The following is a 22,735-nucleotide window of genomic DNA, read 5'->3' on the forward strand; positions in this document are numbered from 1 at the left end:
TGGCTGTAGGACTGACGTCATCGATCGAGTCTCCCTATAAAAGGGATCACTCGATCGATACGCCGCCACAGTGAAGCACGGGGAAGCCGTGTTTACATACGGCTCTCCCCGTTCTTCAGCTCCGGGGAGCGGCTATAAACGAATAGCCGTGCCGTCGTCCCGGATCGCTCCCCGCGGGAATCCGCCCGCCGCATGTAGCAGGGGGGGGGTCCCGATCGGACCCCCGACCCACGTCTAGGCAGGGACGTACAGGTACGCCAATGTGCCTGTACGTGCCATTCTGCCGACGTATATCTACATACCAAATCGCGTCGGGAAGTGGTTAATAGGTGTTTATGTATTAACATGTCCGGCTCCTCTCTCGAGTACACGCACAAAATACACTTAAAAAAAATAAATAAATATATATTCTCAAGTATAAGCCGAGTTTTTCAGCACTTTTTTGTGCTGAAAAGGACACCCTCGGCTTATACTCGAGTCAGTTATCTGCCGCCGTGTCAGTATTTGATGCGGATGCTCTGCTCCTCTCCCGCTCCTATTCCCCTCCCTCCATGTACCGCTCTGGTCCCCTGCTGTGCTCCATTCCTGTCTCCCGCCTCTCATAGAGCCACCGCGGGTGTACAGAGCAGCGTGTCCGGTCCTCCACTGCACAGCCCGCCTCTCATAGACCTGCCACGGTGTATAGAGCAGTGTGTCTGCTCCCCCTTCACTCATGAGCACAGCCAGGTGTACAGCTCTCATAGACCTGCCGCACTCTGCCTGCCTGCCCGCCTCACACTGCCCAGGGATGAGAACTACAGTGCCGGTCACCTGGACAAGGGAAGAACCCAACGATACCAGGACAAAGGGGGCCAGACTGCGACACCACCAAGGGATTAAGAGGTTCGGCAGGTGAGGGGGCTGTATACCCCGGGAGAGAAACACAGACACTGCACACGGACAGTGCATTGAGGAGGACTGACTGCACTGTACTTATTGCACTGGACTGACACTGTGGACACTGACAGTGCATGGAGGAGGACCGACACTGGACTGACACTGTACTGACTGCACTGGAGTGACACTGTGCACACTGAGTGCATGGAGGAGGACTGAAAAAATAAAATAAAAAACAGACCCTCTTTTCCACTTACAGTAGCTGCTCACCAGTGGTGCAACGGATCGTCACCGATCCGTGATCTGAACGGGTCACCACCCTGTTTGGATCGGCACACCACACAATCTACGGAGCGCTCCACAGCCTCGGCCATAGGAAAGTCCCCGGCTCGGCCTAGCTCCGGCCATCTTGGTACACCCGGTGGTGGCTGTCTCGTCAGGAAGTGACGTTTCGCCGCCGCCATCATGCTCCACCCCACACTCCTGCACAGTAATGCTAGTGAGAAGGGGGCAAGCGGACATCTTGTTACACTCAACTGAGTTTTAGATTTCACAGTTCTTTTCAACACAAAACTGAGCTTATGTGCTTAAATACAAGGGGCCGGATTCAGAAAGATACGACGGCGTATCTCCTGATACGCCGTCGTATCTCTGAGTCCGGCCGGTCGTATCTATGCGACTGATTCAGAGAATCAGTTACACATAGATATCCGTAAGATCCGACAGGTGTAAGTGTCTTACACCGTCGTATCTTAGGCTGCAATTTCAGGCTGGCCGCTAGGTGGCGCTTCCGTATTTTTACGCAAGGAATATGCAAATGAGTATTTACGCCGAATCAGAAACGAACGACCGCCTGGCGCCTTTTTTTTACGTCGTTTGCGTTCGGCTTTTTCCGGCGTATAGTTACCCCTGCTATATGAGGCGTAGCTAATGTTAAAGCGGGGGTTCACCCTATTAATAAAAAAAAAAAAGTGTTTCCTCTAGCATAAAATGAGGCATAGTAGCGCGAGCTACAGTATGCCTGTCTTAATTTTTTTATCCCCGTACTCACTGTGCAATCGTAGAGACAAGATTACGACTCCCAGCGGGGAATGGGCGTTCCTATGGAGAGAGAAGGTGATTGACGGCCGGCTCTGGCACGTCACGCTTCTCCGGAAATAGCCGAAATAGGACTTGGCGCTTCCCAGCGCCTGCGCATAGTCTGTGCGCAGGCGCCGTATAGCGCCGTGAAGAGCCGAGACCTGTTCCGGCTGTCTTCGGGGAGCGTGACGTGCCAGAGCCGGCCGTCAATCACCTTCCCTCTCCATAGGAACGCCCATTCCCCGCGGGGAGTCGTAATCTTGTCTCTACGAGTGCACAGTGAGTACGGGGATAAAAAAATAAAGACAGGCATACTGTAGCTCGCGCTACTATGCCTCATTGTATGCTAAAAAGTTGTTATGGAGGGTGAACCACTGCTTTAAGTATGGCCGTTGTTCCCGCGAAGAGTTTTAAAATGTTACGTTGTTTGCGCAAGTCGTTTGCGAATACGGCTGGACGTAATTTACGTTCACGTTGAAACCAATGACGTCCTTGCAACATCATTTAGAGCAATGCACACTGGGATATTTTACGAACGGCGCGTGCGCCGTTTAAAAAAAAAACGTACAAAACGCGGGGTCAAGACAAATTTAAATACACGCCCCCAACATCCCCCATTTGAATTACGCGGCCTTCCGCCGCAACACATACGTTACGCCGCCGTAAATATGGGCGCAAGTTCTTTCTGAATACAGAACTAAGCGCCCAAAGTTACAGCGGCGTAACGTATCGGAGATACGTTACGCCGGCCGGACAGATACGCTCAGGTATCTGAATCCGGCCCAGTATGTGGAAATCCAATGGACTGTATAATGTAAATTTTAAAAGCAACAGCAAACCTTACATGCTTGCTAATGTGACTTTCACATTTCCCATTTAGTTAAATGTGAAAATCAGAGGTGTTTTTTCACATTAGCAAGCATGTAAGGTCAGCAGGTTTGCTGCCGCTTTTAAAATTTAACATGTAAACAGTCCGTCAGATTTACATATACTGTATTTAAGCACATAAGCTCCGTTTTGTGTTGAAAAGAACTGAAATCTAAAACTCCGGTGGGTGTAATAAGATTGGTAATTTTTTTTATTTTTTTTGCTGATCCGAAAAATTATCCGATCCGTGACTCTGATCCGAGGATCGATCCGATCCATGAGGTTTTTGATCCATTGCACCCCTACTGCTCACCCTAGGCTTATACTCGAGTTAATATGTTTTCCCAGTTTTTTTGGGGTAAAATTAGGTGCCTCGGCTTATATTCGGGTCGGCTTATACTGCCTTTTTTCTTTTAACTTTACATTAACAAAATTATACACTAGAGGTCGACCGATATTATCGGCAGATTTTTGGCACTTTTAATTAATCGGTATCGGCCGATTGTTTTTAAAAAAAGCCGATTTTCTTCAGCGCGACTTGCAAATAACTTCTGTATCATAGAAGTCAATGCAAGTTGCCCGAAGTTTGTTGCAATATTTTATGTCATATTTTATGTCACACGGTATTTGTGCAGCGGTCTTTCAAATGCAATTTTTATACACTTTAATGAATGAATAAAAAAAAAAAAAAACAGTAAAGTTAGCCCGTTTTTTTTTTCTTAGTCCAAAAGTTTTGATTACCTGTTTTTGTGCCTGCTTCTCGATTCCCTTACCGAAGATGACCGGGGCAACACCCGAGAGCCGAGGGAGAGATCGGCTTCGGGTGCTGACAGTATTTGTAGCTGCCGACTTTTAATACTTTTTTTTTTTCGGCGAAGCTCTGCTGCTTTCACACTGGAGTGGGCAGGCGTTGACGGTAAAATGCCGCTAATTTTAGCATCGCTTTACCAGCATTTTAGCGGCGCTATTCGGCTGCTAGCGGGGCGCTTATAACCCAGCTAGCAGCCGATGGAGAGGTTATATGCGCCCGTGTAGCACCGCTGTAGAAGCGCTTTGAAGGCCCATTCATTTCAATGGACAGGAGTGGTGGAGGAGCGGTATACACCGCTCCAAAGATGCTGCTTGCAGGACTTTTCTCAACATCCTGCCAGCGCACCGCCTCAGTGTGAAAGCACTCGGGTGTTCACACAGACCGCAGGGGAGATTTTTTTAACCCAAAAGTGCATTAAAAACACCCCAGTGTGAAAGGGGTCCAACTGTTAGATTTTATGAGATGGTGAATTTATTTTTTATTTTTTTTGGGTCGATTTAAAAAAAATAATCAGCATCATATATCGGCCATCGGCCGCCGCAATTTCTAAATATCGCATTGGCCAGAGAAAAACCCATATCGGTCGACCTCTATAATACACCACAGGTTTTTTTTAAGGTTATTATCCGATCAGAACAATAAATCGTCCAACTAATTGATTAAGAAAATAATCAGCTGCAGCCCTACTTTCCACAGCAAGATAAAAAACAGATCTATGGCACACTGTGGATGATTACATAGTAGCAGTCGTCTCTGTATATGTTTTTTTTTTGTTTTAATTTAAGAAAAGCAATTTAGAAGATAATAAACGTTTGTGTATTAAGTAGAGAATTTTCAGCATCCTGGAAGATTTGTAGACAGAATTCTAAAGACTATTTATGGTTGTTCACTATATTTGACCCAGTTACTGGAACTCATATTATACAGCAGTATACACTTGTTTTTACCTTCCACATTAACCAAACAGTCCGGACACCATTACTATCTGGATCACCAATCTTCCTCCAAAATTCTGGGGCTCGTGAGGGAGCTAAAGGATTCAAAAAGAACAATAATAGGAAAGTTTATTGCTATATGGTTATTAAAAGCCAACACCCTGCACCTATAAAATGTTGCCTGCTTGCGAACAGATTATTCCAATGCTGTTATATTATGGGCTTCAATAGAGAGCTTCATCAACCAGGATTACCCAGTTCCACCCATTTATCAGAGCCATCATCAAAAAGTATCCAGTTGGGCTTTTTTACCCTACTGTCACCTGGTGATCCTAGCAGTAATACTTCCTGTCCTATGGTGACAACTCGTACTCACTGTATTATGTCCAGGAGGAGCAGCATTGTCACTCATGGTACCGATTTTGACAGGTACCGGCTTCCACTTGCTTTGTGGTCACTTTAGGCGATCATAGAAATGTCTGTTCTTCTTCCCAAAGTATTCTGGGACACATGACAGGTCCTAAAAGACTTTGGGAACAGTTACGGAGCACAGTATCGCTCGCACATGTGCAGTGAGCATCTGGCTGTGAAGCCGCAAGCTGTCACAGCCAGGTGCCCGTAGTTGAGAATCCGGCATCGCCGAGGGAGGACATGGGGAGAACAGCTGGTGTGAGTACACTGCTGGATCATGGGACAAGTAAGTGGCTGTTTATTAAAAGTCAGCAGCTACACTTTTTGTAGCTGCTGACTTTTAACAAAAAATAAATAAAAAAATGACAAACTCTACTTTAGGGCCTACTACTACTACTACAGGAGGCGGAGGCTTAAAAAACAACTGGCATGGTCTGTAATTAGCCTAAAAATATGCTGCCACCACATCCAAGGACCGGTAAGCTTCAATGTAATACATTTTTATTCTTGGGTTTAGATATCCTTCAAGAGTCAGTTTCTGTACACACTTTCCTACTACATTTTAGAAGGTCATTTTAAAATAGCCAAGGTAGACAAATACACGCAACTCTAAACTTTAGTCCAATTCAACCATTCTTTCACACAGACCAAGAAAGATCATTTCTACTGGGAATCGATTATCTTGAGGGTTCTATTCTGATCTGTAAAGAGCAAGGAGCTAAAAAAAAAAAAAAAAAATTACTAAACTGTACCAAAGCTGCATGTCACACCAGCTGCACCGATTTACTTTTTATAGAAAACTATTGGAATTTTTTTCTTATTTACATGTAGAGGCAAAGGTGACACCACTTTGCTTGATCTTCCTTTCCACTTATTAGAAAAGGAATAAATTACGAGTTGGAAGTGTTTCATGGATTACCATAAGCTGTATGGTTTATTACAAAGCACTTTTAAAAAATTTTTTAGAGCAGGGGTGCTCAACCACTGGCCTGTGGGCCACAGGATGAAGAGCCCTCTGATGTGGCCTGCAACCTCCTGTTCTAGGATGGCAGGTCAACAAGTTCAGTTTGCATGTTACCAACCCGCCATCCCAGAGCATCAGAATTGAGAACCGAGCCGTCGGTAGAGGGAGCATGCAGGTGTAATAAAGAGTGGAGCTGTTGCTTCCTGTGTAGCGCCGGCTCCTGTCACAGGTGGGGGTGATGCCAAATGCAATCAAACGGGGACAGCAACAGCCAGCGATACCTATAGGATTCCTGAAGTGAAGACCGAGGTCAGTTTTTAATTAAAATCATATAGCAATAAAAGCATATATTGCACCTGTGGGATACCTGCTCTGAGTCATAGACTTCTGTTATTACCTGCGGATTTGGTGCGCTTTCTGAATGTACAACAAAACGCCTGAATGTACAGGTGAAATTCGAACAATTTGAATATCGTGCAAAAGTTCATTTATTTCACTAATGCAACTGAAGGTGCAAGGTGAAACTAATATACGAGATATAGACTCATTACATGTAAAGCAAGATAGATCAAGCCGTGATTTGTCATAATTGTGATAATTATGACTTACAGCTCATAAAAACCCCAAAGCCACAATCTCAGAAAATCTGAATATTACATGCAATCAATAAAACAAGGATTGTAGAATAATATCGGACCTCTGGAAAGTATAAGCACGCATATGTACTCAGTACTTGGTTTGGGCCCCTTTTGCAGCAATTACTGCCTCAATGCGGCGTGGCATGGAAGATAGCCTGTGGCATTGCTGAGGCGTTATGGAAGATCAGGATGCTTCAATAGCGGCCTTCAGCTCTTCTGCATTGTTCGGTCTCCTGTCTCATCTTTCTCTTGGCATTGCCCCATAGATTCTCTATGGGGTTCAGGTCTGGCGAGTTTGCTGGCCAATCAAGCACAGTAATCCCATGGTCATTGAACTAGGTTTTGGTGCTTTTGGCAGTGTGGGGGAGGTGCCAAGTCCTGCTGGAAAATTAAGTCAGCATCCCCATAGAGCTCGCCTGCAGAAGGAAGCATGAAGTGCTCCAAAATCTCCTGGTAGACAGCTGTGCTGACCCCGGACTTAATGAAGCATAGTGGACCAACACCAACAGATGACATGGCTCCCCAAATCAACACAGACTGTGGAAACTTTACACTGGACTTCAAGCATCTTGCACTGTGCGCCTCTCCATTCTTCCTCCATACTCCGGGTCCTTGGTTTCCAAATGTGATGCGAAATTTGCTCTCACCAGAAAAGAGGACTTTGGACCACTGAGCACCAGACCAGGTCTGTTTTTCTTTAGCCCAGGTACGAGGCTTCTGACATTGTTTGTTGTTCTGGAGTGGCTTGACAAGAGGAATACGACATTTGAAGCCCATGTCCAGGATCCGTCTGTGTGTGGTGGCTCTTGATGCACCGACTCCAGCCTTAGTCCACTCCTTGTGAAAGTCCCCAACAATTTTGAATGGCCTTTTCCTGACAATCATCTCCAGGCTGTGGTTATCCCTGCTGCTTGTGCACCCTTTTATTCCACACTTTTCCCTTCCACATAACTTTCTATTAATGTGCTTTGATACAGCACTTTGGGAACATCTAACTTCTTTTGCAATTACCTTTTGAGGCATGCCCTTATGGGAGGGTGTCAATGATGGTTTTCTGTACAACTGTCAGGTCAGCAGTCTTTCCCATGATTGTGATTCCTTCTGAACCAGACTAAAAGACCATTTAAAGGCTCAGGAACCCTTTGAAGGTGTTATGGCTTAATTAGCTGATTAGAGTGGGACACTTTGAGCCTAGAATATTGCAACTTTTCATAATATTCTAATTGTGGATTTGGGGTTTTCATGAGCTGCAAGACATAATCATCACAATTATAACAAATCACGGCTTGAACCATCTTGCTTTGCATGTAAAGAGTCTCATATATTAGTTTCACCTTTTAAGTTGCATTAGTGAAATAAATGAACTTTTGCATGATATTCAAATTTTTTTAGTTTCACCTGTAGGATATAATAGAACTCTATGTCAAAGTGCAGCTAACCTGCAGAAAAGCCACAGGTGCAATGCGCTGCACCTATGGTTTGGGTAAACCACAGCGCATCAGTGTGAAAGCCTTAGGCGCCTTTCACACGATCGGTGCGATCGGGTGCGCCTGTCCGCTTTTCAGGCGGATCCTCTATTCACCAACAGATGTTAACAGACGTGTCCGTTTACACCTGCCTACCTCCAATCCGATCCACTTAAAAAGCAGAATGGAATCTTTCCCCTTCTGTCTGGGCTGATCGGAGGTTCCATAGAGTAGAGTGGGCTGTGTCCATGTCTGCTCTGCATACGCAAAGTGGACACGGACCAGTCCCCCATCTGCTTCGCCTATTGTGGCCTGCAACCAGTAACCAAATCACTTAAAGCGGGGGTTCACCCAAAAAAAAAAATTTTAACATTAGATTCAGCCGAGTTGTCAGAATGACAATCGGCTGTTTTTTTTTAAATTTTATCCTCGTACATACCGTATTTTCACCGGCTTCCGACCGTCGAATACTGCACGTCACGGGTTGTCGAAAGAAGCCGAACGTCGGTGCGCAGGCGCCGTATAGAGCCGACTTCGCAGTCCGGCTTCTTTCGGCAACTCGTGACGCGCTGTATGCGACGGTCGGAAGCCTGTCAATCAATTAGGAATGCCCAGTCCCGCATAAGACATACCCGGAAGCGGCGGTGAAAATACGGTATGTACGAGGATAAAAAAAAAAAAAACAGCCGATTGTCATTCTGACAACTCGGCTGAATCTAATGTTAAAAATTTTTTTTTTGGGTGAACCCCCGCTTTAAGTGGCCTCACTCTTCAAAAGGTTGGACACCCCTGCTTTAGAAATGAAAGAGTATAAAAGATTCATCTACAAGCACAAAAGCCTTATAATATGTAGACTTAAAAACTTATTTTAGCATACCAGACTCTGGGGTCATGGCTTCATACTCTTTACTCCAATCACTCCAGTATCCTTTATTGTTCTGCTGCTTACAGCGCAGGGAAAGGTTATACTTTGTATAAGGTTGCAGATCTTGCAGTGTATATGAATTTCGGGTTTTATCAATGTCATTTGGAGGTACCTAAAAATACAAAATCATATTTATTATTAATGCATTCATGATCTTTGTTAACAAAGTTTAATTTTGTATTTAAAACTTCTTTAAAATGTCAATGCAGTTATCCCCTTCACTTGAGCCTACAGTGCATCTGTAAAGTAACACAGCACTTCACTATTTTCCACATTTTGTTATGTTACAGCCTTATTCTAAAATGGATTAAATTCATTATTTTCCTCAAATATCTACAAACAATACATGATAATAACAACGTGAAAAGTACATACCGTATTTATCGGCGTATATCGCGCACTTTTTTGCCCTGAAAATCAGGGCAAAATCGTGGGTACGCGATATACGCCGATACCTGCTTTCCCGCACCGAGTTTTGAATACTGTCAGTCTCGGCTTCTTCCGCGGTCACGTCCTGGACGTACAGGACGTGAGCGCGACAGTTGCCGAGCCTGCCCGAGTGTACTGCGCTCGGTATATGCTGGCGCAGTATTCAAAACTCGGCGCGGGAAACTAGCGGGTAGGACGCGAGGACGCCGCAGAAGGACGCCAGACCCGCCGAAGAGGACACCGGACCCGCCGAAGAGGACACCGGACCCGCCGAAAAGGACACCGGACCTGCCGCAGAAGGACACCCGAAGCCGCAGAAGGACGCTGGACCCGACGAGGCCGCTGATGGAGGCCGCGCAAGACACCAAAACTGTAAGTACAAAAATAAAACTTTTTTTCCACAGGATTGGGGGTCACTTTAGGGGTGCGCGGTATACGCGGGAGCGCGTTATAACGCGATAAATACGGTAAGTATTCACAGCCTTTGCCATGACATTCAAAATTGATCTCAGATGCATCCTGTTTCCACTGATCATCCTTGAGATGGTTCTAAAACTTGGAGTCCAACTGTGGCAAATTCAGTTGATTGGACATGATTTGAAAAGGCACACACCTGTCTACACAGACCCCTTTCACACTGGGGTGCAGGCCGCGTCAGCGGTAAAGCGCCGCCAGTTTTAGTAAAAAAAAAAAGTTTATCAATTGGTTTGCGCAAAATTTATAGCGTTTACAAAATAGAAGATAGTTTTATGGCATTTTTATAAAAACATTTTTACTACTAATGGCGACGTTCAGCAATTTTTTTTTGTGACTGCAACATTATGGCGGACACATCGGACACTTTTTTGTGACCATTGTCATTTTTACAGCGAAAAGTGCTATAAAAATGCACCGATTACTGTGAAAATGACAATGGAAGTGAAGGAGTTAACCACCAGGGGGCGCTGTAGGGGTCAAGTGTGACCTCATGTGTGTTTCTTACTGTAGGGGGGCAGGGCTGGACGTGTGACGTCACTGATCGTTGTTCCCTATATCAGGCAACAGACGATCACCGACACTGCCACAGTGAAGAACGGGGAAGGTTTGTTTACACTCACCTCTCCCCGTTCTTCAGCTCCTGTGACCCGATCGCGGGACACCAGCGGCGATCGGGGGTCACGGAGCTGCAGACTGGGTCGCGAGCACGCTCGCAGCCGGAGCCTGGGCTCTTAAAGAGGACGTATAAATAGGTTCATGTGCCCAGTCGTGCCATTCTGTCTACGTATAGTCGTGCGGCGGTCCTTATGTAGTTAAACCCATCATGACCATAAAAGTGAAAAATTCAGGACGGTATGGCTTTACCCCATCTTCAGAGAATGGAGATGCCTTTATAGAAGATTAGCTCTCCCCCCCCCCCAAGATTAAGATTGCCTTTTAGGGACTGGGATGGTCCCGAGACTCATGGATGCCTCACAGGAAAAAACAAAAGCATTGCTTTTACGATGCGTGAACCATGGATGCAATGTTAGGCTCTTGCAAACGCTTTCTCCCTCTCTCTGTTCATACTGGAGGTACAGACTGAGTTAAAAAGCTGAAAAAAAATCAATGAATTGAGTGTGGAAATCACTCCTCCATTGAGAATTACAAGTCTGTCTGCTGTGGTGGAAGGTGGGACTTGTAGTTAGTTTATACACAGCTGCACAGATTTCAAAAGGGATAGCTGTTGCTGCAAGAACCCCCACACTCTGTAATTTGGAGGGGGGGGGCGTTTGCAACATGCTACACCTTAAATATGGGTGCAATATTGAACAATGGATGAAGTTAGCCTTTAACCACTTCAGCTCCGGAAGGTTTTACCCCCTTCCTGACTAGGCCATTTTTTACAAAAAGGCACTGCGTTACTTTAACTGACAATTGCGCAGTCATGCGATGCTGTACGACCTTTTTTCCCCACAAATAGAGCTTTCTTATGGTGGTATTTGATCACCTCTGTAGTTTTTTTTTTATAGTGCAAAAAATAAGACATTCTGCTATAAAAACATACCCAATATATACAGTATATATATTTTTAAATCAAATTTCTTCATCAGTTTAGGCCAATATGTATTCTGCTGCAAATATTTGGTAACACAAAAACCCAATAAGTGTTTATTGATTGGTTTGCGCAAAAGTTATAGTGCCTACAAACTATGGGATAGATTTATAGGACTTTATTACAGCGATTTTTAGCGAGACTGACATTGCGGCAGACATTAAAGCCCCCATACGCACTATTAGATTGTCTGCAGATTTTTGTCTTCCAATTTACCAAAACCATGTAGTGCACATAAATTGAAACGCTTAAGGTTTGACCTCATATTTTATATCGTTTTGGTAAGTCTGAAGACAAATATCTGCAGAAAATGTTGTAGTGTGTATGGGGTCTAAGTGACACTTTTTGGAGACTAGTGACACCAATACAGTGATCAGTGCTAAAAAAAAATGCATCGTCACTGTACTAATGACACTGGCAGGGAAGGAGTTAACATCAGGAGCGATCAAAGGGTTAATTGTATTCCCTGGGAGTGCTTTCTAACTGTGTGGGGGATGGTTGCACTGTAGGAAGACAGATACGTGTTCTTGCTTAGCAGAAACACAAGATCTCGATCTTCCTTACTAGCAGAACAGCTATCTGCCTTGTTTACATATGCAGACCGCTGCTCTGTCTCTCTGAACGATTGCCGGGTTCCTGGTGGACATCAGGTTCACTGAACCTGCTGATTGGCTGCCACTGTATCCAATCACAGCGGGTCTCCGGCAGCGCACACACCCCAGACTGAATAATAAATCAAGTACAGGTACGCGATTTTGTGCTAAAGGGCCACCCTGTTGCATTATATGTACGTGGGGTGGTCATTAAGCAGTTAAACTGTGTAAACAAGGTGTTCTGATGTCATAAATGAAAATGAATATATAAAAATGCTCCATCCACAGATACAAGTAGTGCGCAATCCTCCATATAGCTCCCAACAAGCCCTGGACAGAGAAATAGAATGTCCATTTCCAAAAACCTGTGGGGCCAATGTGATGGCCAGTGTATCAGAACACTTAAGGCTGCATTCACACCTCCGCGACAAGCAACGCCGCGTACGCGGCGTATTTTGCCGCGAATAGTGTATCTTTTTTTTTTTTTTTTTTCAAATCCTTCCCATTGCTGTCAATGGCCGAACGCCAATGTCGCCTGAAAAAAAGGGTCCGGGACTTTTTTTCAGGCGACAGGCGTACGGCGTCTATGAGATGTGAACCATCTCCATAGACAGCAATGGGAATTCTCCCCTCTAGCGGCACAAGCGTCCGGCGTTTTGTCGCCTAGATGTGAATGGGCTCTAAAACGTATCAGTTACCTGCTCCCACTCTATGCTGTCTTTCTTCCGGTATCTGAGGTTGTATTTGATAGGGAATAGAGATTCCTTTAATGGATTCTTCCACTCAATCTTCAGAGCCTTCTGTAGCTGAGACAAGGAAACCACCTTTTCAATTTCTGGGGGATTGGGCTTCACTACACACACAAAAAAAACAGAAATGATACAACATTACAACAGTGCAAATAAAATAAATAGTGCATGTTACAAAATTTACAACAAGATAATAATTATACACTAGGGACCGGTCTGTTACCATTTTCTAAAGTAGTGCCCACCAGTATATCAATACTATTCTACACAGGGGCCGTGATGGAAGCAGGTGCTTAGAAGACCATCTCAGACCCTGAACATAGTACTCAACCTGCATGTCTTGTCCATGCTTCTAGCACGTAAACCTCTTGGAAATGGTAGCAGAAGCAGAGAGATACAGGAAATCTGTTGACAAACCATGGGCTATAAAAACCCACACTTTAAAAACTTTTGAATCCACACTTTAAAAATCAATATGCAAGTGTGTACCACCCATGGGTATTACAAAATGTACTTCTAGTGTTCCTGTAATCCATAAAAAGCAATACCGTGGACACAATGTTTTTTTACGTTGGTTTAGACTTGGGGACAGGGAGCAGTGATTGGGCTTATGCACAGCAGCAGGCACAGGACAATATTCAGCAGCTAAACTCAAAACAGCGCAGCCAGAGGCCAACATACTATCTCCTTTCAGTTTTCAGCCCCTGTATGGCTTCTCACCAATACTGGACTCATTTTATTATTTAAGCCTCATGCACAATGGACGTTTTTACAGCCGCTTCCAAGGGCGTCTAGCATTTTTTTCCCATACCTCTAAATGCCCCTCCATGTTAGCCTAGGTGTCCATGCAAACATAGGGGGTAATTTACAAAAGGCAAATCCACTTTTCACTACAAGTCCACTTGAAAGTGCAGTTGTGGGGTTTGGTCTCCCAAACCTATGGCACTACTTTCTAGCAGCTAGGCTCAACCAAATGTCTCTGTGGTTTTCCCCAACCACTGACATCCAGTGGAAAAAAATTTGAATCCATCTCCATAGCCCCATACCACCTTCAAGGGATCCTATGGCCTAACTATATTCTTACCCGCACTCTTCTTAAACATAATGTAATAGTTGCACATCTATTTCAACTCTGGTCAAAAATCAAAAACACCTATGCACTCTCTTCGTCAGTTTCGCCCCTAACTTCATTCCTAGGTGATCCCAGACTAAGTCTAGCATTCAATAGTAAGTCCCTATTTTCTCATTGGATTGATAACATTACCACTTTACACTCTCTACAATCAAAATGGAATTTTATGCCTTTTTCTACAATACAAAAGAAATACAACCTCCCACTGTCTGAACATGATAACTATTACTGATCAAATCCTTCTACACCAAGTTCTTCTCTTTATCTACTCTTCCCTCTCGCACGGTATTTGAAAGGATCCGTTTGTCCTCACCAGGGGACAAAGGTATGATATCCCGTTTATATCATGCCATTAATGACTTTGCTCTACAAGAGAAGTCTGGTCCGATGCTTCATTGGGAAACAGATCTTAATTGCACCATCCCTACTGAAACATGGCATTCTATGTCAGATAACCTCCGTAAATGCAGCAGAGCTGTCTCCTTTAGAGATACTCCAATGAAACTCTTCTCCAGATGGCATCTCACCCCCTCCAATATCCATTAATTCTATCCCACAATCTCTAACTGCTTTAGAGGTTGCCCTGAGCAAGGTACACTTATACACATCTTTTGGAGCTGCCCACTGCTGGATCAGGTCTGGAGTGCAGCATTGGTCAGATTTGAAAAAACCTCTAAGTTCAAAATTATCCTCACCCCCCCAGATATGCCTCCTATTTGCCAAAATACCAAATATCCCCACTCCCTGCACCAGACTGTTCCACTCCCTGTGTAGCGCCATTCAGTGGATGATAGCTCTCAACTGGAGGACTGATAAAGTACTGTGGTCGCAGGTAAATGGACAGAATGGACACAATAAAACTATCTGAAAGAATATATCATACACTGAATGATAGTCTCCAGGTTTTTGATCTTAAAAGGGGTGGTTCACCCTAAAAACTACTTTTTCTTATTCCACTGCCCCCCCACATTACAATCCGATTAAGGCTCTTATTTTTTTCATGCTGTACATACCTTAGTACAGCATATTCACCCGTGCATCCGGGTTGCGAGTCCCACGGGAGTGGGCGTTCCTCACATGCTGGTGATTGACGTTTTGCCCAAAAACGAGCTCCCCCCCCGTCGCGTAAGCCGCGTCACGGTTGGCGAAAGGAGCCGAACGGCGAGTTGGCGCTATACTGCGCATGCGCATCGCCGTTCGGCTCCTTTCGCCAATCGTGACACGGCTTACGCGACGGGGGGGGGGGGGCTCGTTTTTGGGCAAAACGTCAATCACCAGCATGTGAGGAACGCCCACTCCCGCGGGACTCGCAACCCGGATGCACGGGTGAATATGCTGTACTAAGGTATGTACAGCATGAAAAAAATAAGAGCCTTAATCGGATTGTAATGTGGGGGGGCAGTGGAATAAGAAAAAGTAGTTTTTAGGGTGAACCACCGCTTTAAATGGTCTTATTGGAATCTTGCTCAGTAATTGATTGTACCCCCTCCCATACAGCTTTAATCAGATACTCCGGTACATGTTTGCCCTTGATTTGCCTGCAATCTAAACTGTAAACTAATATCATCTTTCTCTTCCTTTATGATGCATTGTATAATATGCTGTTAATTCAATGTTGATCCTTTTATCATTTTTATACTTGTAACTGTTCTTTAATATTTACAATAAACTTTTGTAAATGAAAGTGCAGTCGCTGTAGATCTGAGGGGAAGCTCTGAAATTAGGCAAAGCTCTGCTGTTTTATCATCCAATCATGTGCAAGCTAAATTGCTGTTTATTATCCCTGCATGTCCCCCTTAGATCTACAGAAACTGCACTTGTAGTGCAAAATGCATTTGCCTTTCGTAAATAACCCCCATAGGCTTTTAGCAAAGTTTAGTGGCAAGAGCTTTTAGAGGCTGTTCGAGGCAGAAAAAAAACAAAAAACACTGCCAGTGCCATCAGGAGCAGCAGAGTTAAAGCGGAGGTTCACCCCTACAATATACTTTTTTCCCCTTAGATGGATGCTCGTTTTGTCTAGGGGAATCGGCTAGTTGTTTTAAAATATGAGCAGTACTTACGGTTTACGAGATGCATCCTCTCCGCCGCTTCCGGGTATGGGCTGCGGGACTGGGCGTTCCTATTTTGATTGACAGTCTTCCGAGAGGCTTCCGACGGTCGCATCCATCGCGTCACGATTTTCCTAAAAGAAGCCGAACGTCGGTGCGCAGGCGCAGTATAGAGCCGCACAGACGTTCGGCTTCTTTCGGCTACTATTGACGCGATGGATGCGACCGTCGGAAGCCTCTCGGAAGACTGTCAATCAAGAAGGAACGCCCGCTCCCGAAGACCCATACCCGGAAGCGACGGAGAAGATGCATCTCGAAACGGGTAAGTACAGCTCATATTTTAAAACAACTAGCCGATTCCCTAGACAAAACGAGCAGGAATCTAAGGGGAAAAGAGAAAAAAAAAAAAAAAAATGGGGTGAACTCCCGCTTTAAGGCAGAAAAAATTATCAACGCTACTAAAAACTGCTAAATGTGCCTAAATACTGATGCTTGAGCATTAATTTCAATGGTCATAATAAATGATTTACTCTGCCCTATGAAATTAATTAACGCCTGATGCCTGTAAAAGCTCCTAAAAGCATTAGACACTTTTACAACCATCAGTCATTTATTTCTGCAAAAATGCTGCTGACTTCTAGGAGAGTTTAAAAAAAAATGTCCTGTGTGCATGAGGCCTTAAAGAAAATTTCCCCAATCTATACACAATGTGGAATGAGGGAATCTTCACCGCTGAGCAAGGGCCCTGCTGTCACAACACACTGATCAGCATTGCAGGCTATAGCCCGCTGCTCTGATTGAGAAGGGAATATCTAACCAGGTGGTTGTCTAGAATTCGATCTGTAGATCAAAATTCTATACAATCACAATGCCCATACATGGAGAAAAAAAATCAGCTGTTCCCTGCTGGACTGGATGATTTTTGATCCATTTTGGCCAGTTTATAAAATAAAACACAAACACCATCATGCAAAATTGCTTGCTTCAGAATTCAATAATTGGGCAGTTATTTGAGATGTCACTGAGCAGAGCAGAAAAAAATTGCAGTTAACAGGTAAAAAGAAAAAAATATATATATATTTACAAATGTCAATAATATCGTGTCTAAGTTCATCGGATTCAGCCGTCCCAAGACCATTTGTGGCTACCACCTGGAATGTGGTATCAATAAACAACTGAAAATCTGGAAAGTACAACGTGCAAGTGTCATTTTCTGATTTACACTCAGGCCGTTTATCTTCTTTCCTAAAGGAAAAAAAAAGGGATACAAATGTTACAGGGTACTGCATTGCCTTACTGAATAAGTTCATATATTTTTTTTTATAATCATGGCTCAACATAACCTGGGTAAGTGAGCATCAGCACTCATTTGTCTTTAGATTTATAGTTAAAGTGGGGAAGGCCTAGAACCTCAGACAGCTGTTTATTACTACAGATGGCGAAACACACAGGACTGATGGAGTCGTAACTGTGGTGGTAGAGGCCACTATTCAGACTTTTTATGACCAAAGGCAGTAAGTGGATACATCTCTAACTTTTAATAAAGGATACCAGAATGTTTGAGGAATAATCTCCACTTCTTCAATGCTCTAAAATAGGGATATGCAATTAGCGAACCTACAGCTGTTGCAGAACTACAAGTCCCATGAGGCTCTGACAGCCACAAGAATGACACCCAGAGGCAGAGGCATGATGGGACTTGTAGTTTTGCAACAGCTGGAGGTCCGCTATTTGCATATCCCTGCTCTAAAATGTATTCCAACATTACAAATCTCACCTGAGAACATCCAAGGCTTTAGTGACTTTTGGAAAACAGCCATCTCCCTGCAACTCATCTCCTGTCAAACATCAGATCCCAAAAAACTTCACTCTGTGCACTGTCCTATGTCTTTTTTTTTTTTTGGAGCACATGAGAGAGGAGAGGAGAGAAGAGGAGGAGCACACAAGAGAGGAGAGGAGAGAAGAGGAGGAGCACACGAGAGAGGAGAGAAGAGAAGAGGAGGAGCACACGAGAGAGGAGAGAAGAGAAGAGGAGGAGCACACGAGAGAGGAGAGAAGAGAAGAGGAGGAGCACACGAGAGAGGAGAGAAGAGAAGAGGAAGAACACACAAGAGAGGAGAGAAGAGAAGAGAAGAGAAGAGAAGAGAAGAGGAGCACACGAGAGAGGAGAGAAGAGGAGGAGGAGCACACGAGAGAGGAGAGAAGGAGGACATCAAGGCGCATAGTTGGTGGTGTAGGCCATGTTTAAGTGGCGAAACGCGACTGTACAGCGTTAATCGCGGTGGAGCATGGTCCCGATTCATCTCCCAGGAGTCTTCAGTCCGCATCCAGCATGGAGACTGGGCAGAGAGGGTGCCCCTGGGTATCCTATGTCTTTTTTTTTTTAATAGCTTATTTACTTAGCTGTGAAAGTATCCGTTAACCAGATGATCCACTATACTACAGTATAATAGCTACAGAGACCAGACCAATGAATAAGGTCAGAGTTTTCTATGACCGAAACAAATATGAAAAATAATATCTATAAGTAGATAGCGATATCTATATCACATACATACACACAGACTATATATTATGGGCTTTTATTGCTGTCTTGACCCCTTTTGGCAGATTTAAACTTCCTTCCCATTACAGAAAAAAAATGGGAGGAAAATCTCCCTATAGGGACAAGAACAGTGTAAAAAAATAAAAATAAACCTGACAGAGGCTCCAACTCTACCACCTTATAAGACAAAGTGCATACAATGTGGTCTATATCCTCGTTGAAAGTACTATTTCCTTTCTTCATAACCACACAATAATTGATACGATAATTGGAAAATGTCCCCAATGGTAAAGCATATAGTGATAAAAACATTACTGAGGTCTAACCCTTCACCACCCTATCCAAAAATAAACAAGAAAATCCAGAACACAAAGGGGAAATAACCAATAGCCATAGTAATCCAAATTTTTGACATTTGCCGAGCCCATGGTTAGATTAATGCGCCATAATATGTGTACTGTATTTATAAAAATATTTTGTAGATTCAGGTAGCAAGCACTTCACAAGGTTTTGGGTCCGTCTGCTTGGCATGGCCAATATAAGCACATCCCAAGTCCTTTTTGTTCTCCAGTTAACATATGAGAGCATGCAACAATGAGGAGCGAGGTTCTGTTAGAGAGGGAGGTGTGTGACCACAAGGGGGAGCAATGTATACAACATGACAGAGGTTCTCACCACCAGAGTCCAAAAGAAATACAAGATACAGTACATGGTGCAATTCCTTCACTTTTGGGGTTATTTAGAATAAAGTTTATACTGAGGGATCCCCTTACCTGTACCCTGAGGGTATCTGTTTTTTGGGATAGTCATTTTTGGAGAGAGTTGAGCTTCTCCCCCTTGCCCTAGCAGCAGGGTAGCTATTAAGCTTGTATTGCATCAATTCAGGGCTATAGTCCTCGTCCATTCCCTTCCTATTGCAGCGCAGGAAAGACAAGCAGACACAAAAGGAGAAGACAGCCAAGGAGGTTAGACAAGCTGGAGAAAAGGATGAAAACACTGGTTACAGGTAAAGGAGAACTCTGCACAAGGATTGTATAGAAAGCTGCAGAAAGCCCATTGGGAATACTTCTCCATAGAGGTTGTGTCATAACCCCTCTAACAAAGAATGACACCTTTTTGCTGGATTCCACAATCCCCATCGGAAACTCTGTACTGGAGATGTTATACAACCTGTTTGCGCCTCCGTCGTTGTTTTAGCGTCTAAAATTTGAAGTGTCGCTGCATCACCTCTAAAATGAATTTCAGTGGCCTTATCTACCCACCGACACCTCAGGATTATGGTTTTACATTTATACAGAAACATTCTAATGAATGGAAGTACAATAAAGGAAAAGTGTACTCTTATGAGTATTTTAGATAAACAGGTAAAAAGATAGCAACCGATTTAATATCCTTTTCAATATACATTTCTGTGTGTATACATTATATACATGGGAGGAGCCATATTTGCTGATTACATACACAGGTTCTGCTGCTTGCTTTCCAGTGCTACTCAATAGATTTTGCTTTACTGCTTCTTCTTACAATAAAAGCCTATTAGTCAGCTGACACACTGAATACAATGCATTGTCTGAATGGCCAATATCACATCTCAACAATTGGTAAGCAGAATAACTGTAATAGCTCATCTATCCAGCCTTGCGACTAATCTACCAATCTCTAGATTTAACATAATAAGTAAAATCTAAAAGTGCACGTATTGAGAATGTATGAAAAAGTCACATAAAAAGTTACTTTAGCCACTAGTACTGATTATAAATGATATAAGCTACAACAGCCAGGACTGGGTTTACTGCGGTCGAGTCGACTGTTGCAGGTAAATCAGGGGACTTGATCACTTCAACACTCCCCTAAAAAGGTACCCCCCCCCTCCTTCCCCAATCCTGCCATAAATCTCCTCCTGCAAGGACAGGCATGGCGAGTGCCAGCAGGTGAAACAGAAGAAAATAAAGTGAACATACAGTGCCTTTGCGAAAGTATTCGACCCCCTTGAACTTTGCGACCTTTTGCCACATTTCAGGCTTCAAACATAAAAGATATAAAACTTTTTTTTTTTTGAAGAAACAACAACAAGTGGGACACAATCATGAAGTGGAACAAAATTTATTCGATACTTCAAACTTTTTAACAAATAAAAAACTGAAAAATTGGGCGTGCAAAATTATTCAGCCCCCTTAAGTTAATACTTTGTAGCGCCACCTTTTGCTGCGATTACAGCTGTAAGTCGCTTGGGGTATGTCTATCAGTTTTGCACATCGAGAGACTGAAATTTTTGCCCATTCCTCCTTGCAAAACAGCTCGAGCTCAGTGAGGTTGGATGGAGAGCGTTTGTGAACATCAGTTTTCAGTTCTTTCCACAGATTCTCGATTGGATTCAGGTTTGGACTTTGACTTGGCCATTCTAACACCTGGATATGTTTATTTGTGAACCATTCCATTGTAGATTTTGCTTTATGTTTTGGATCATTGTCTTGTTGGAAGACAAATCTCCGTCCCAGTCTCAGGTCTTTTGCAGACTCCATCAGGTTTTCTTCCAGAATGGTCCTGTATTTGGCTCCATCCATCTTCCCATCAATTTTAACCATCTTCCCTGTCCCTGCTGAAGAAAAGCAGGCCCAAACCATGATGCTGCCACCACCATGTTTCACAGTGGGGATGGTGTGTTCAGGGTGATGAGCCGTGTTGCTTTTACGCCAAACATAATGTTTTGCATTGTTGCCAAAAAGTTTGATTTTGGTTTCATCTGACCAGAGCACCTTCTTCCACATGTTTGGTGTGTCTCCCAGGTGGCTTGTGGCAAACTTTAAACAACACTTTTTATGGATATCTTTAAGAAATAGCTTTCTTCTTGCCACTCTTCCAGAGGCCAGATTTGTGTAGTATACGACAGATTGTTGTCCTATGGACAGAGTCTCCCACCTCAGCTGTAGATCTCTGCAGTTCATCCAGAGTGATCATGGGCCTCTTGGCTGCATCTCTGATCAGTCTTTACCTTGTATAAGCTGAAAGTTTAGAGGGACGGCCCGGTCTTCGTAGATTTGCAGTGGTCTGATACGCCTTGAGGCGATTTAGTTCGCATTTGTTGCGCTATACAAGTTACTCACTCACTCACTCCTTCCATTTCAATATTATCGCTTGTACAGTGCTCCTTGGGATGTTTCAAGCTTGGGAGATTTTTTTGGATCCAAATCCGGCTTTAAACTTCTCCACAACAGTATCTCGGACCTGCCTGGTGTGTTCCTTGTTCTTCATGATGCTCTCTGCGCTTTAGGGATGTACAGTGGTGCAGTGAGTAGCACTTTGGCCTAGCAGCAAAAGGGTCGCTGGTTCGAATCCCAACCACGACACCATCTGCCTGGAGTTTGCATGTTCTCCCTGTGCATGCGTGGGTTTCCTCCGGGTACTCCGGTTTCCTCCCACACTCCAAAGACATGCTGGTAGGTAAATTGGATCTTGTCCAAATTGGCCCAGTATATATATGTTATCTGTGTGTATGACTGACTGTGTGTCCCATGCGTGTCACGATCCTACGGGGTAAAATGACCGCACCAGCCAAGCAGACTCTGGTTGGAAAAAGCGCCCAGAGGCGATTCAGTTCGCATGAGTTGCGCTATACAAGTCATTCATTCATTCATTCATTAAACGGACCTCTGAGACTATCACAGTGCAGGTGCATTTATACAGAGACTTGATTACACACAGGTGGATTCTATTTATCATCATTAGTCATTTAGGTCAACATTGGATCATTCAGAGATCCTCACTGAACTTCTGGAGAGAGGTTTGCTGCACTGAAAGTAAAGGGGCTGAATAATTTTGCACACCCAATTTTTCAGTTTTTTATTTGTTAAAAAAAGTTTGAAATATCCAATAAATTTCGTTCCACTCATGATTGTGTCCCACTTGTTGTTGATTCTTCAAAAAAATTAGTTTTATATAGGGATGCACCGATATATCGGTGGCCGATGCATATCGGCCGAAAATGGCTATTTTGGGTCCATGCCGAAACACAATAAAAATTGCAGATAATGACCGCCCTCCGTGGGCAGTACCATTTCGTATAGGAGGGGGCGCACTTATAATACACAGCCGCGGCCGCCCAGACCAGTACAGGACATACCCGTCCTGTGAGACACACACTGCTGTACACAGTATCACACTTCCCTGCACAGAGAGGTCAGAGCGGAGATCGAGC

At 43.9% G+C, this 22,735-nt stretch overlaps 1 protein-coding gene across 2 annotated transcripts in view; it reads right to left on the bottom strand.

Moving 5' to 3' along the window:
- IL6ST (interleukin 6 cytokine family signal transducer) overlaps positions 1–22,735 on the bottom strand; it is a 132,156-nt gene that overhangs the window by 56,568 nt on the left and 52,853 nt on the right. Inside the window, exons 5-9 of one of the 2 annotated variants that reach the window (XM_040339495.1) lie at positions 19,314–19,451; positions 17,080–17,240; positions 12,765–12,919; positions 8,926–9,085; positions 4,582–4,664 (exon numbers count right to left, since the gene is read on the bottom strand). In XM_040339495.1, coding sequence (XP_040195429.1) covers positions 4,582–4,664; positions 8,926–9,085; positions 12,765–12,919; positions 17,080–17,240; positions 19,314–19,451 — 697 coding nt within the window. The remainder of the gene's footprint in view (positions 1–4,581; positions 4,665–8,925; positions 9,086–12,764; positions 12,920–17,079; positions 17,241–19,313; positions 19,452–22,735) is intronic. The other variant, XM_040339501.1, reaches the window with a different exon arrangement.

Source organism: Rana temporaria, chromosome 1 (genome assembly GCF_905171775.1).
Source record: "Rana temporaria chromosome 1, aRanTem1.1, whole genome shotgun sequence".
Lineage (NCBI taxonomy): Eukaryota > Metazoa > Chordata > Amphibia > Anura > Ranidae > Rana > Rana temporaria.